A 17,066-nucleotide genomic window follows, 5' to 3' on the forward strand; every position below is an offset into this window, starting at 1 on the left:
TGTAAAATATGCAAAGGTGCATAAATTCTTGCATGCTGCAAATATAAGCGCATGAATTTGACTTCATAGGGGCCCAGCTTCTGTCTATTGAAATGAATCATTAACTTTTCTTTAAGCTTCCTATGGAAGGGTACACGAACAAAGGAGGGCACCAAAATGTAGAACACCCTCGTACCTACCTGCTTTTAAAGTTGATGAATGGTATACTATTTCTCAATCAATAGACCAAGATCCGTCTACGTTGCATGACGCATAGAAATTTATCATATAAAATAGAATGCACTGCATGCATATGCAAGTTGCACAAACATTGAAGCCTGTAATTTGGTGAGTAAGTCTCTCGTTGTGTCGTGTTGATTATATTTTTTGTGTATGAACGTTTGAGGCAAGAATGCATGCCCTTCATACTTGCAATTTTTCGTGCTTGTCGTTTGCAGAACTTCCTATTGGTAAAAATATTGTGCAAAGTGTGAGCATGTGTTACAAATCATATGTGAGCGCTTCTGCGGAAAAAGTTCAGACTTGAGCCTCCCCCGCTGTAATCACGATACAAGAAGTGGTAGGATGATGGGCCGCCCGTTAATCATTGGTCATCATCAGCGCCGCCCTACCCAATCCTTCGCCCCATCCCACTCTTTGTTTCCCCTATGCGCCCTATTTTCCTGGTACATTCGTGTCTGGCTTCTTTATAAGGCTCACATTCATGAAAGAGGGAATGGCATATTTTTCAGGGCTGGAGGGGATGGCTTCGCTGCGGCGGCACAGTCCCAGGGCAATTAAAAACTCATTACTTCTTCTAATACGACTTACGAACTACGTCTTATCCCAATGGATGACTTTTGCAGGACAAGGAAGACGCAAATTTTTTCCCTTGTACTGAGCGGCTACCTCATAATTTCCGGAAATCATTTTGGAGCATGCTATCCATATATGGCTTGAAAAACTTGAAATATATAAGCCCTGGAATGTCGGACATGATTCTTTATGTCGCTAGTGTCGCTGCAATGCTCGCTTTCTTGCCCATGTATTATGCTTTGAAGTTACATCTTTCTTTGACACCAGCAGCGGTGCAATACGATGCGCTGCATAACTTGGCCCTTTCTGCTCGGGCCTCCACATCGCCCGGCGACCCGCTTTCTTTTATCGAAAGCCTGTCTGAAAGGCAAAGCGTAACTCGTTGCGAATGGGAGGTAATGTTATCCTCTCAATGCCGCATTACTGCAAAGGAATCGCTGGCAAGCTCAGGTATCTCCAAAGCCAATGAGAAATACACTTTATCACAACGCTTGTCTCTAGATGCGTACGAATTCGCTGTGACAGCTGATTTCAATGACATTGAAGGAACACTAGAAAGATGGCGCAGAGTGGTCGCAATGAGGCAAAATCGGATTCTCGTGCCAGGTCGTACTGCGCAAATATACTCTCAATTAATCTCAGTCTTTTTGCGAGCCGATGAATTTGATTTCCTGCGCCAGGTACTGCAATACGTGGGACTTACGCCGGATATTTATTTGCCACGTGGTCAGCTCTTCGATCTGGAAAAATTGTCCTGTCGAGTCGCCAAAGGTATGCTTGACATCGATTTAGAGCAATGGCAGTGGGAGGAGCATGGAAGAGCACTGGGCGCGCCCGAGCCCCTTTCTCCACGTGAAAAAGGCGAGAACATCGCAGAATGGCTATGGAAACAAGTGCCCCCTGTCGGAGGCAGATTTGAACTAGAATTTATGGTGCGTGACATGATCCTCAGCCTTCTGCGTGTAGGATTTCGAGAGGCAAGAGAGCGCGGGCTGTCTAGTGTAGTTATTAAGTTACCGCTCCCCAGTAAACCATCTTCGCCGTATTTCCAGATACATATACCCCGCTCTTCCCTTGAGTTGCTGCGAGATTTCGATGCAGTATCCATCGGTTTGGATGTAAATCTGAAATAGAAATCATTGATTGCAAGTGTCAAGCTTGAATGAACCGTGAACTTTATTATTACTTTCAAAAAATATTTTTCTTCAATTGTTTAGCCGCATGTTTCAATCAAATCTCAAATTTCTGATCGACCTCTATCAAAAAAATTAAAAAAATCTATACATTAAGTTGTATAATGGATGTCAGGACATGTTTAGAAGTGAAAATCACGTCAAAGCGGGCTGCTAATGCCTCGCTTTCCCAAGACCCCAAACTCCTTTCCTTGTTGTATTCCTCCTACAGTTTGAGAGCTTGTCTTACCAGGCAAAACTTTACTAGGCTTTTGAACAAGATGCTCCCTCCTACTCTTGCTGTTCGTTGCGTCGATTCCTATATTTTCCACCGCCCTCCCAATACCCTTCCGGCCTCCATTTCCCTGGACGTGTGCGGTACAGACATCTGTGCCGTCTCCGAGTTTCACGGACCAGGCAACTTTCTTGTGAGCTGGACTGCACGACGGCGTACAACTCGGATGCACATCGGAAGGGATGTGGTATTGAATAGGACGACAGTGCTGCTGCAATTTCTTCTCTTCTTCGCGCCCGTGGTGGCGCTCATCACACTCCGGCCGATAAGTTTTCAGAACTACGAGATTACTTCCACTCCCTGATGTGGGTGAGGGGAAGGGTGGAGAGAGAGGAGGAAGCGACGATGAATCCTGAACAGTAGACCAAGAGGGAGGCTCTGGCTGGACCATTTGCTGCCTGTATTGCTCGCTGGAAGCCGGTGCGGCCAGAGCAGGTTTCTGCTCCCGTCTTATGGCATGTTGAGGCGAGAAAAGAGCGGCCAAAGGAGGTACGCAGGCGGGAGACGTAAGGGGCCGGACAATTATTTTTTTCACGGCACGGTGATGCGCCGCAGGATGCTGCTTTTTCTCAACGTTGGGAAGGCCAGCATCCGCTGCATTGAGGATCCAGTCTAAGAAACAAAAGCGAGTACGCGCCTCGTTGAAACGTTCTGGTAGTAGGACTGCGCACGCGACTTGCTCAAATTGCTGATTCTGCGGAAGTCCCCGCCTAAGGAGCTCCTTGAGTAGCTCTCGCCGGGCATCAGTGTGCTGCAAAAAAATTTGGGCTAGCGGAAGCAGAAAGCTGGCGAGCCCACCTCCTTCAAACGCGTTGCGAGCGACGTCCATTTGATTGCTGCCTGCATTGCTGCTGATAAAAGGGCCATTACTGCTAGTACTGCTAGCACTGCTACCATTGCATATACCCTCATCACAGCTGTTCACACTGGTGGTGGTGCTTTCTCCTTCCAAAAGACACCACGACAATAGATCGGGATTCGGTTGCTCCAACAACACATGTGATGACAGAACTGCTCCTCGGCCCGGGTAGGGGCGCGTACGGATAGCATTCTGCAGGACTGCGAGGGCTTTAGGGACCCTTGCGCGAGGTTCCGCCGACGCTGTCGCCTCCACGCCCCCCAGTGCGCCGACTGTCCTCCCATCCTGGGTCAAATCCTCGTCCATGACACGCCGATAATCCAGTCCTGTGAGACGTTGGAAGCGACGCTCCAATCGCGCCATTTCTTTGGTCAGGAAGTCTTTAGGGTCTCGTGAAGGTCTCAGCATGAGCCTCAAATCCCATCCCTCTGCTTCGCAGTAGAGACGTGCCAATCCAAGGTTAAGGTCATCGTTTTGACTGTAATTGAGTACAAACTTGAACACCTTCTGATCAAGATCCCCCGACGATGGTAACAATCCCCTTGGGAAGACATGTATGCCTGCTGTTGCAATGTGTGGATAGCTTTGTTGCAAGGAAGTTGAATGCGACATTGACGGTGCGGCCGCTATCCTGCCCGTATCCTGAAGAATAGAGTCGGTCGTGACAGCTGAAAAAGAAACATGCGAAGGAAAAGTATGACTTTTCTTGTCCCCTTTTGAGATGCTTGTTAGCTTCTTGCTCCTGCCAATGCAGCTGGTACTGTTGAAGGCGCGTGCTGTGGGAGAGCTCCGCGCCGTGCCTGCGAGCGGGGCGGGCGACGCGGGTGAGGTCGTTGTCGTGGTAGCCAGGTCCACGAGGGAAGAGGCGTCTACAGACTGATGCTCACAGCTCATCAGATAATATAAAGCCCAGACGAGGTGCCGATAGCGGCTGAAATCGACTCTGTGAATGTAGAGGCTAAGGAATACAACATCGCGCACGGTCGGTAGGTCATCGTCGTCGACCTCCAAGCCAAGCGCCCGGAATAAGGCATTCATCGTCTTCAGGTTCCGGACGCTTTTTTCGCAGCGCGCGGGGGTCTCTTCAAAAACGACCATCAAGGGTAACGCCTTCATGAGTTCTGGCTTCCCGAAAGCCTGCCGATACATTTCCCTGTCCGTTGCTGGTACTTGGTATGTCGCGAGCATCTCTTCCATGCCCTGCGCTGCGATACCCACGCACATCGTCAAAATTTCTTCCACAAACTCAGGAATGCGGTGGTTTGCCGTCCCTCTTTCGCTCTCGTACATACGCAGAGCCTCAAGCGCCGCCTCATCCCCCTCCAACCCGGACTCGGGTCCCGCCGCCCAAGTCCAGAAGTCCCGCGGATCCTGCTGCACCAGGGGAATGTAGTGATTGTACTGCAGGAAGATAAAGACAGGGGGCACAGCAAGCGCATCGGCCCATGTCTCGTCCTCAGTTTGTCCTGAAGTCCGGTCTCTCCGATCGGGGCTGTGGATAGCAAGAAGACGGCAGTCCTCTGGATCATGGCGCAAGGGGAGAAAGAGCCCTCCTTGAAAGCCCTCTGCAAGGATCATTATGGGCCTGCGAACAGCATTGGCCAGCGCCGCGACGTGGATCTCCTCCAGGTATTGAGCCGGCCCGCGGGCTTCTCCCTCCGAGGGTCGCGCTTTCTCGACGGCCTCCTCTACGAAGGCAGCCGTCCATTTGGGCCTCCCGGTCTTCACATTGTCAAACTTTCGCATTTCTGTTGCTGCCTGTCGCATACTCCTCTCTCTATCATCCTGCCCCCGCGCGCGCGCCTCTCTCGCGGCCTTGTCCAGGCGCGGGAGGAAGCGCGCCTTATCCTGGTCCGTGACGAAGCCAGCCTGTCGGTAGAAAGCAGCATGGTCGCGGAGTTCCTTGTGCGCGGCCCAACGCAAAGCGTCCGAGTAAATTTGCGAGCCAGTGAGGGCGGTTGAGACGGCGTGTACGAGACAAGAGCCATCGCCGTCCACTGATACAGGCCTCAAATTCACGCCCAAGTCCCGCAGCACTCGAAGGGCCTGGCCCTCCTCCTCATCTAATGGCTCGATAGGACGTCTCACGACAGGCTCGCCGGCTGGTGGGAAAGGCATGAAGGGACTCCAACGCAGACCGGCCGCCACGTACTCGCGGCGCTCTAAGTCTCGTAGCAGGTTCTGCCCCTGGTACCAAAGCTTGATCGAGTCCCAGTCCATAAGCATCGTCGAGCGGACAGTCTTGAAGCCCGGTGCGAAGTTCGTGGGCTTCAACCGGAAGTCGAACCGCCCTAGTGCCTCCACTTGGAAAGGCTGGTCCGTGCCTCCGCAGCCTTGCGACCCCCCCCCCTTTGTACATAACGGGTCCAGCGCACCGGTCTGCTCTCTTTGTCGCGCTCTCGAATCGCCTTGAGCTGCGATATCGTCGATTACAGGAGTCATGCCAGAATTAGGTGAATTTATACAAACAAGTTGCTGCCCTTTTCCCTGAAGGGCAATATCTCTGGTTCTTACACTCTGCTGCGTGCATTCTGCATCGTCGTGGGTGTCCGCATTGACACAAAGACCTGGGTGTAGAGCGCGTGATTGAATGCGCTAAGATGTGAGATAGTATTTTCTCCAGGTCCAATAGAAAAGAGACGCGAAAATGTACAGTGTGTGTAAATGTTGTTATGCAGATTGTGGTCATTTGCACGTGTATAACGTAGGTTCTGCAATTCCTTCCCGGCCGTGGCGCGACCTCCGAAAGGCACTTCGATAAGAAATTGCACGTCACTTGAAATGAGCATGCCGATCAAAATAGCTTTGCTTTTTTCAAATAGAATTGCTCGACAATTGCCGTCCTGTAGTCATCTCACGATGAGAAACACTGTTGTATTTCAGTCACCAGCAAAATATAGCCTTGTACGTTGCATGACATGAGACTTTCGGTGGTACAGTATACACAAAGGCACACATACACACGCACTTACCAAGAACAAGATCCTTGTAGGACAATGTCATAAGCGACGCAAGGTACGGGAACGGGTCCCCTCGGCCTTGTTATTTGTTCCTCAAAAAGCCCCCCTCGTGAATTTTGAGGAAAGTGCATGAGAAGTAAGAAGGCACAATTCAACGATAAGAAATTTTCCTATGCAAATGGTAAGGGATTTCCCTATCACCTGTGGTGGGACTGAGTATAAAGACGAGGGAAGAGGGAATGGGAGAGTACACCAGCACTCACGCATATCGACATCGCATATCATAGTTGCCTCAGGCTGGAAACCGGATGGCTGATGATTCTCGTACCGGAAGGGATCCCCAATAACATGATGTTTCTCGTACCGGAAATGATCAGGAAGATGTTTCTCGTACCGTGATGTTTCTCGTGTGGACAGCCACCGCATTGTCCGGTGACGAGGGCCTCGTAAATGGGCCCCCGGACCCCTTTCTATTATTGTCAAAACTCGTCCAGGAGGACGAATTTTGGGCTCACTTACATTGCCCCTCTTCTTTATATTTTTACTTGCTGTCATCGCAGTGTACAATTCATAAGCTTATTATTTCTTTTCTGAGATCCTCGGTCGCGCTGTGAGGACAGTCAATCGCAATGAAAAAGGGACACCACCGCGGAGCAGATCAGGGGTCATACTCGTCCTTCATCAAGGCACCTACGCCCTATTTTAACAACAATCCTTACTCCTCCGGTGTAAAGGTAAAGCTTGAATTTCCAATTTCCAGCAGGAATAAGGCCAACATGCGTTTCATAAATCACGCACCACAGGATAAGGACAGCAGTAGACAAGTCATCGTGTCATCATCCCACGGGGCACTGGATATTCCAGTCATAAACACATTTCTCGATGAAGGTACAGGCGACATCTTCAATTTGAACGAGGAAAGCACGGGTCAGGAAAGGCAGACGCAACACGTCGGCGCGGGAAACGGAATCACTCGAAATTTTTGCAAGCGTACTCTGATGCCTCAATGTCAGCAGCAACCGCGGCGATTATCATGTTGTGGGGAGGAGATTCAAACATCATCTCATGCACATTCCTTCACGATTGCTCGGACCTTGGCCACAGATGGTTCGTCAAGTAAGCGCCTCGGTGTGCCCCATATTTGCTCGCAGCGGAGGGCTCCTAAAGAGGATCATATCAGTGCAACTTTGGCATCGCAGGCATCTTTGCGTGGCTCGCAAAAGTTTATGAGCCCTACCACAAAAAATTCAAATTTTTCTGGGGCTATAGTACGCGCGAATGGGCATGAAGGGCCCGAAAATGCACCGGGTTACACCAGCACTCACGTCCCTGATCTACGCTCCGAGGTTACTGACGTAACTGGAGACAAACACAAGGTTATCCGTCGCGACCGATTACACTGCGCAAAGCTACCTCATTCTATGTCGACTGCAGATGTGACGCTGAGTACACCACCGAATTCTCTTCTCACGAGCTCCCCCTCACGCTGTCTGGAAATATCTTCGTCAGGTACGGGAAGAATTGCCAACAACGACGGAGACAATGGCCTCCCCGCGGCGTGCGACTCTAAGTTGCAGAGGCAAATGTGGCATCAGAGAAGTTCCTCTGTCGCGCATTCGCCAACAGGCTGCGGACTCCATCGCTCCCCTCCCGCCCGTTGTGACTACGAGGCTTACGGTTTTCGGAATTTAGGCTCTGTCGGTGGGCGCACCAGCAGAAGCGTAAGTGCGCCAATCAAAATCCAAGGAAAAGGGGTGATCCCTCATTCAAGTCAGCATGGTGGTAGGATATCAACGTCCTCAGGCCTTCTATGTCAGCTGCGAGAGGGCTCTTTGAATATTCTGGCCAATATGGGAATTATGACACCGCCTAAGCCGCCACATGAATTAAATCTGTCTTACCCCTCCGAGCAATCATTGACGTTGGCCCAAAAAAACTACAAGTGTGATGTCACAGATATGGATTCGCTTAAAGGTTCCAGAGCACCTGAGATCGAGTACAACTTGGACGAAAGTGACAACTTGCGGCTCTCCATTCGCGCGTCAGATGTCATAGAGGGAAGTAGAAGACACAATGGCAGAGACAATGCTGAAGAGAGCTTGGATCAGTCTGTTGCCAGCACCAGATTCCAGCACTGGAATTTGCCGCATCCTCCTTGCAGCGGAAGTGAGGTTCCCGAACCTTATGTGAGCGAGAGCACAGCAGTGGCAGCGAGTGAGTGTGCTCGGACCGCTCTCAAAATGATAGTTAGGCGCATTATGGATGCGCAGGGCAAAGGTCACGAGGCAGCGCATGGGGAAGTCCGGAACTTTATTGAAGGTGGAGGTCTCGAGGCTCTTACTCGTGGAGTCGGGACACTAGACCACGACCCAGGAACGGCATTTAACCTGCTGTACATTCTCCGAGTGTTGACGATGGATACCGAGGCCCGAAAGCGTTTAGTCACCGACCCTGAAGGTCACGTCTTACTCGGGCATGTTCCAGCTATTATGCAACGCCATAAGCGCTCTGCACCAATTTTCAGGGACGGCTTAGGGATAATAAATACTTTGCTTGAGGATCCAGTGACCAGTAAGATTTCTGTCAATATAACTCTGACATCCGTCACACTTGCGATGGTGCGGGAGGTCCATCAATCTGCTATGCCCGGCAGCCGTGAGGAAAAGCTGTGCACAGATTTTTTGAGGCATGCAAATTCTGCAATCTAGGTTTCAAGCTCTGTTTACTTTAAAGAGTCCATATTTTGGGCGTTCACATATCGGACGAAACGAACGAGCATTAAGGGCATATTGGAGCCAAAGAAAAGGATAATTCAGACGTTTGGGTCAGAAAACATGTCATGCATAAGAGTTTTCAGGAGCCTGGGTTCCTCATACATGATAAATATTGATCGCCAAAAAGATGACATCGCGAGACCTTTTCTTCTTCTTGCATAGTCGCATGTCTCCTGTACACTATCAAAAATCAATGTCGAGATCTTTATCGCTTGGCAACAGGGCCTGAATATGCCCATCTGGTCTTACTAAGATAGAGCTGGCTTGCGAGTGGATACGCTGTTCCCAGTTCCCTTCAATATCATTCAATGTGAGGCAGCCCCCTTTTTTGATCAAATGTCGAAAGAGTGCCTGTTGATCCTCTTGTCCGAATTCTCCAAAGGTTGTTGTGCTGCTATGCGATGAGACTTCAGGACGCATAATAATTTTCACACCTATCAAAGGCATATTCCATCCCTTCAAAACGGTCTGAGATGCTGAGAGAGTTATCTTTTCTTCTGCGGAAGACGAAAGCAGTATGGCAAAGGGTCTAGATCTCGTGAAATCAAAAATGCCACTAGAAAGAAAGGCAGCTTGTAATTGATCGGCTAGATCTGTCGATGATATATTTCCTAAAGACTCTCCCGTGTCGGGATGAAGACATTGAAGCCAAATATGTGGCAAACGCCCTCCTACTTGCAGATGGTCGAGACCCAGTCCATGATGTATCGACTCTTCAGCATTTTGTGCTCTGGGAAACTCAGGCCGGTACCGAAACCCAATATCATCCGTTGGAAAGAGAAGCGGGAGGCTGGCACCATCCCGTAAAATTTTTCGAGCCTTGGCCAGACACATTTCTCCATAAGGATGCCTCACGTTCTCCAATGATTTTAAAGGCCATCGACCCACAGCAAACATGTATGGCAGAAGGGCCTTTGACATGGCATTTGAGATCCGACTTGAAATTCTTGCAGCATCTTTTGCTTGTTCAACGTTTAGGCCCAAAGCCTGCGGCACTCTTAGACTTCTTGAGAAATTGTGCATGCTGAGGCTTGCATTACGCTCAGCTACAGGTCGTCGCTCTGTCTACATTTCATCCAAAGCCATATATAAGGTAACATTAATAGTCACCAGAATGTGCGCATGCATTCTCCCCCCCCCCCAAAAAAGTAGCAGGGCCCACCTTATATATCGTACCTCGTATGTGTCCAATAATGCACCATTCGCCGAGTTTTGTAACACTGAAGCAATTTTCCAAGATAGATTATGAGCATCTTGAATACCGGTGTTCATACCGAAGCCGCCAGCTGGAGGAAATCTGTGAGCTGCGTCTCCAGCGAGGAAAATGCGCCCAGATCGGTAGCGCTGAGCAACTTGGCAGTCCATGATCCACGGTCGCACAGAGTGCACAGTCAAATCCGTGAACGCCGTTCCAATGGCCGCATCTAGCAATGCCCTCACGGTGACAGGGCCAAAGTCCTCAGGAGACTGAGCAGGCGGAAAGTAGGGCACTTGGGCCACAAATTCCCCTGATGGGTAGTGATGCGCCACTAATACACAAACAACCTCTGCGTTATAAATGAAGTACAGCATAGCTGGTCGATGTGATGTGGCCTGCGCCAAAGCGCGAGAGGAAAAATGGATGTTCATAAGATGCTGGACACCTCTCTCGCCGAGCATACTTATTTGAGCTTTATGGCGGATGACACTGGAAGACCCGTCCGCAGCAACAACGTAGTGTCCCTGGAAGACATGCATATCGCACGTTTCTTTCTCCTCGACAAGCAGCTGCACGCCCTCCACCACCTCTCGAACGTCCTTGACCTCGTGACCGAACCGGACGACATGCCCCCCCTTGCCTCCTCGGCTGCGAGTTGTATCTCCTGCTTCTGCCAAGACCTCATCAAAAAGCAGCGGCATGAGCCGGCTCTGTGACAGATGTATGACTTTCGCAGGACTATGCCGGTCCAGAACTTGATGCGCGGCAAGGGGAGGAGCGGCAGTGTTTCGGGAGGTGGAGGATGACGGGAAGTTATCCACACGACCAATCTCTGTGCCATTCAACACTGACGTGGCATAAATGAAATGGCGCCAACATGACTGGTCTGGAACGATTTCAGTGATCCGGCGCATCAAATTAGGAGAATATGCGTGTCGGAAAATCTCCATTGTTCGACAGTTTATAAAATGGGCCTTTGTGGTGTAAGAGAGTAATGCACGATTTTGACTTCGTAAGTTCCTGATATCGAATCTTGACCCTCCGGTCAGAGGCCAAGTGATACTCTGATTTGCCCTTTGAAATAACACACGTATAAATTGAAGTTACCTGCGGATGTTGCGACAACTCTGCATTTTTTTCGAATATAACATTTTGGACGCCACAGCGTGAGAGCAGGGCGCTCAACGTCAAGCCTACAGGTCCTGCGCCAGCAATAAGCACAGGTGCGTGCTTTACCGGTTTTAACTTTTCCATTATCCGCTTATCATATAGTAGAGACGAACACTGCAAAGATTGAACCCTTCGCAGGCTCTGTGAAGGCAAGGTATGTCTGTAAATGACTTAATAAGAAAGAGCCTGCCGATCGGCAAACAGGGATCGGAAAAGAAAGTTGATCGTTGCCTGGAATAATTTGAAGCTTCCAAAGCATTGACATGTTAGAACCTGATGCATCATATGTTTGCATGGCGCCCTATCGTATTTTATGATAAAAATGCGAGGGAGAACCACGCTCGTTATGGAGGGGTTTACGTTAATCAACGCATTACTCAGTAGAAATTGCGTCTCGATGAAAACGACGCAAGAGGCAATATAGAGTGTCAAGGTACACACTTCCGTCTTTTCCCGATTTTTACAGTAGGAAACTAAGATGTGTCTCCGACGTATGCTCGATGGTCTGGAAACGCATGCGTGTCGCGCTCCGTTCGACAACTTGTGGGGGGAGGTTAATTTCTCGCCCTCTCGTCTCTTTTGCCAGGGCGCAGTTTCCAGACGCGCGGCAAAGGGATTGCGGAGTACTTGAATTTAAGTCGTGCTACCTCATTCCAAATGCTTAACCTTACGTCAGCTATACCGCCCTATCTTTAATTGTTTTCATTTTATGTTGTTTTGGTACTTTTCTTGGCTAATTTCTCAGTAAATTCTACTCGCTGCGTCCCAGATCAGGACTAGTCATGCCCTCGATCTCAAAGGCTACGTACTTATGGATACTGACAATAGCAATTGCTTGCTGTTCGGCGATAAAGTGTCTAGCAGTGCAACATGATCTTAAAGAAGCGCGCGAAAAGCTTCGCAGAGAGGAGGAGCTGCGTAACATGGAGCGCGCGGGGCGGACGAAAGCAGAGCGGCGTCTTCGATGTGAACTTAAAGCACTAATCAGGGGACAAACCAATGGAGGCGTGTGTCTTAAGCCCATTGCCAGGATAAGCTCTCCCTTCAAAGGGCGCTGTGGCACACCGCGCCAAGGACTGCTGGCGCCTAATGCACGGTACGTTCTCATGTAGGGCCGACAAATAAACATCGCTAGCGCTCATTTGAGATTGATGCTTACTCAGAGGACAGATAAAACTTCAGTCCGGAATTTGTAAAACATCGCTGGATCAACTAAACGCTTTCACACACATGTGGGTAATCTTCCTCTTCGACCAGAACACGAATTGGACTGATGCTCTATGTTCTGAAAGTGAAAGCTTTACCTACACCGCCAAAATTGCACCGCCGCGTCTTTTTGGTAAAAGAGTCGGTGTCTTCAGTACGCGCAGCCCGCATCGGCCCAATCCGATAGGTCTGAGCGTCGTAGCCATACAGGCTGTAGACGAAAAGGCCGGTGTCATCCATATCTCTGGTGTGGATCTGACCGACGGCACCCCGATTCTGGACATTAAGCCCTACATTCCCTATGACGTAGTCTTAGAGCATAAAGTTCCCGCTTGGGTCGTATGCGAGGATTTACCAGCTTGGCAGTTACAGGTTATGCCCGAGGCGGAGGCAGTATTAAGGGAGCTAGCAACGGAACGAGGTTCCCCATTCTACTCGACATACGAGGAGTTGAGAGCGCTACTGCGCGATGTATTGTTGCAAGACGTGCGAAGTATTCACAAGGGTCGGGGGACTGTAGTTGAGGACAAAAGCTCGTTAAAGGGGGGAGCGAATTTTCCGGAGCCTTTTACCTGCAACATTGACGACATCGCTGTGGAGTTTGTGGCATTGCAAAATGCCATTCAAATAATACGCTGCTCTGAGGAATATCGAAACGCGCTTGATCCGGGGCCTGAGGATAATAAGCTTGTGATTGAGAACAAGAGAAAGTCACACGGATAAAGAAATGTAGTTGCATGACTTTGTAGACTATTCGTGGCAAACTCTTTAAAAAGTCAAAAGTCTCTTTTCCATGGATAAACGTAGAAAAATTGAAAAACGTGCACAAGTGGATTTGGAGCTTTAAAGCCTCCTATTAACTTTACGTGTGGGAACAGTTCCTTGCGCTTCTCCAAAGCGTTATCTCACCATAATTGTAAATATAATCACCACATTGGCGCGACCTAATACATCGGTGCCTCATGTACCTCTTGCGAGCGACAGCTGAAACACGACAGTGTTTTCAACCTCCTTCTTAGTGTGACAATTGCTGAAGGCACTTCGGTGGCGAATTCGCATACTTTATTGTCTTTATTTTGTCTCTCAAACAGGGTTTTTGGGGGCGAAAGATGGCTTTCAGATACAAGCAGTACACTTAATAAATCAGTTCACATGGTGATCTTTGTCAGGACTGTAAGTATCCTACCTACAGCCTCGGACAGTGAAAATAATGCGTGGACATTGCTTATTTCTATAAAGAAACTTTACCACGAAGGGGTCGAGGAAAAATTGACGATGCACGTGCGCGCGTAGAATTCGAGGACTTGTGAGGTGCCCCCGAAGACACGCAGTGCAAAGAACCTAAGTTCTTCCAAGGTAGTATAGATAAGACGATCCTCACCATATCTCTTCATCAACTCGGCCTGTCCTCGAGTTCACATTTGGTTCAAGAAAAGATTAGTGGAGCGGCGGCGACGCGCGGGTCGGGGGCTCGTAAAGTGAATGTCCATCTTCTGCTTGACCCAAGCGTGCAGGCTCTCCAACGAACCCTCGCGAATCATGTCAAGCCCCTCCTTGAAAAGCGCATCTACAGGTGAGACTTTTAGTGACCGCCTCTTTGTTTTGGTGCGCTTATAGCAGTAGGCCGTGTGGCCTTCACTGGAACCATGCATAGAGGTCTGAACCTGCGAAATCAAGGTGACGTCAAACCCGTATCTATCCACGATCAGCTTCGGGCCATGATAGCAGATGAGAAAAGGACATTGCGAGATATTAAATCTGTCAGCAATCTCATAAAACAATGTGGGTGGAAAGCCGATGTCGAACATGTATACGTGTGTGAAAGGATCAAGCGTGCGAGCCTCGGTGACGTCGCCGTAGTGGAAAAAGATTTTGTGGTTTATGCGGCTTGACGCAAATTCTTCACTAATCCGACCACTCCCACTCATCTCAGCGCCCCTTTCATCAGCCTTCGCATCCGCTGTCTCACCGTCTTTTGCTTCAGCTCCAGCGGCCTGGAGGAGGTGCCTGAGGTTGTGAAGGGAAAGCTGCCATCGTACTTGCTCATGTTCAATGCCGTATGAGGCTGCGACTCCGGGGTACTGGGACACATGAATATTAGGCTTCCCTAGACCTGCCCCTATATCAATGAAAATACTGTCTCTGCCGAGTGCGCAGTGTGTTACCATCATGTCCACAACCCGTTGCATGCTTCCTGTGGTAAGCTCTCCGTAGATGGCGCCTCCACTTCCGTTGCCGCCTAGCGAGCCAGTGCAACGCCGAATAATGGAGTATACATTTTTGACGGAAGGAGAGCACTGTATGGAGGTCGGTGTAGCAAATGACTTGGTGCTTCTTGGTTTCTGCGGTGTCGAAAATAAGCTGTGCGGGCAATCGTCCTTTGCACCATTTTCCTCCTTGCCCGTGCCTTTCTTTTCGAAGTCTACGTCCGCTTCGCCGTCGTTGTCCGAAAAAAGATAGATTTTTCGTCCAAGTTTCAAATTACCACTGTCCTCTTCATCTTTGTCCTCTGCGCAACCAGCATTTTTTTGGGAGGGGGGGAAGGAGGGTAAACCGGTACGCTTGGTAGGGGACGCTAAAGAGAATTCAGTATCGGCAAGGGAATTCCCGCCTGCGAACATTAAGTCTGCCGCTCCGGCCTGTTTGCTATAGCTTAAAATTGAATGAAAGGTCCACAGAGTGAGGGGCTGGGACATGTGACCGACAGCAATCCAACATCAACAGATTACACCTAGCTAAGTAGGCTGACAAAATTAAGTTACACTGTACTCTGTACTCGTTTGGGGAGAACATCTTATTGATGCATGGTCAAAAATCAAAATGTGGTATCAGTTCCACCAATCGAATAAAAAATCTGATGTCTAAGAAGAGTTGTGAAACCATCATACTATCACAGAGGACTACTCCAAAGCGTGCTTTTCGCAGTGCTCTTGATTTTCAGAGTGGCACGATGAGCCGTCTGAGCCGGGCGAATATATCTGTCTTCGATATCTCACCTTTTTGAACGTTGACTCTGCTTAGACATACTCTTCTTGGGGGTCGCACGCTTGGGTGTGGTCACCTTCTTGGGTGTGGTAGCTTTTTTGCTGCCAGTGGTTGGAGGCCTGCGACCAGAGTTCTTGCTACGAAGAGGCAGATCAAATGACTTGCCTTGTTCATCTTTCACTTTGATAGAAGATCCTGACATGATTTCGCCTGTTTCAGCAGATCAAAATACACGTTTGCATAAACATGTGGGGGGACATTGCTTGTTGAAACTGGTTGTTGTGAATATGTGCGCGGATTCATCCAGATTTGTGGGGGCGGCAGAGATCGAAGCGATCAGATGCAAACACCTCATGAATGCAGTTGATCGCTTGATGCGAGTGCGTAAAGTTCATGAAAAGCACATTGTACAATCGAGGTGGAGACCAACTCCGCCTGGTAGCAACCAAGTACCTTACAAGGGTTTCATAGAACAAATGAGCAATGCCCGCTGCATTCAATTTCAACAATTAACCCGCCATGCTCTGCCACGTAGTCCAATTAAGTACTTTATTGCGAGCAATTTGGATTTTTACTACCGAGGTGAAGGCTATGCAATACATAAATGACGCCGCCGCTTTGCTCTTGGGAGCTTGGCGGTCGAGTGGTCGCTCTGCGGCTAAGAACGTCTGCTGGCGTCGGCGATCGCCAAAATCTGAAACCGTTTAACTTCAACGGGCCCCCAGCCTCCCACGCGAAACTGCGGCATATCCCGAGATGAGCTGGCATTACACGAAGCCCATTTTCAGTAAGCCTCGAAATGTAGGCCTCTGCCTCTGTTAAGTACAGAAGGAAGAGGACGGCTCGTCGTCCTTGTGAATGTAAGCAGACCCACATGCTAATCCGACTTCGTGGACCCACAATGATGCATGTTATTCACTTAGACTTCACTAAAACGCGGTCTTCTGCATTTCTTTCTGAAGCCTTTCCTTGGTCAAGAGCAGTTGGCGTTTCATCGGCATGTTACAGGCTTTCCTCAGTCGCCTCACCGATAGGAAAGAAGAGAACCGGAGTGTCTCACTATGACGTGAGAAAATTGTATTTGATGGGCTATAATGGTGTCATCTTCACAAAAGTAGGATTTCAGGTGATGCAAAACGACTACATATATCACTATTCGACAAAGAAAAACTAGAGAGCACACTTTAACGATAAATTTTGTTCTGTACTTGTCTGTTATTGGCCAAACTTCCAGCACCACGTCCCCCAATAAACTTTAATATATTACACATATATTCTCGTCTTCGCTGCCAAGATGCAGGTCCTCGCCGTCGCTCATATCTCTTTTAGCCCTAACCCTAACAAACATATAATGTATTTACCATTTCCTGTTCTGTCTCTCGTGTCTTCTTGGATCAACGGTGCCAGTACTGACTTGCGGGAAGAGCAGCCACAGCGGCCAGATGACGGTGGCAATTGACAGCAATTTCGGAGGTAAAAGCAAGCTAAGTCCATCGAAGGAGCAATACATGCGGATAGGGAACTCTGTTAAGCGGAGCACAAGCAGTCAGTCGAGTTTCCTTTATACGATACACCTTCAATCACATACACACATCGAATCTGCATTTGTCAGCTACGTGTTAGAATCCACTCTCAACACGATTGGCTCGTAG

The 17,066-nt window shown here is 49.1% G+C and overlaps 1 protein-coding gene across 1 annotated transcript; it reads right to left on the reverse strand.

The window, feature by feature from the left end:
• Positions 1-9,034: 9,034 nt before the first annotated feature.
• Positions 9,035-9,912, reverse strand: NGA_2020100 (uncharacterized protein; the record flags this gene model as incomplete). The annotated part of the gene is made up of 1 exon (XM_005856188.1): positions 9,035-9,912. A coding segment is annotated over one exon (874 nt), but the record flags the coding sequence as incomplete, so codon positions are not given.
• Between the last annotated feature and the right edge of the window lie 7,154 nt (positions 9,913-17,066).

This window comes from Nannochloropsis gaditana (genome assembly GCF_000240725.1).
Source record: "Nannochloropsis gaditana CCMP526 unplaced genomic scaffold scaffold022, whole genome shotgun sequence".
NCBI lineage: Eukaryota > Eustigmatophyceae > Eustigmatales > Monodopsidaceae > Microchloropsis > Microchloropsis gaditana.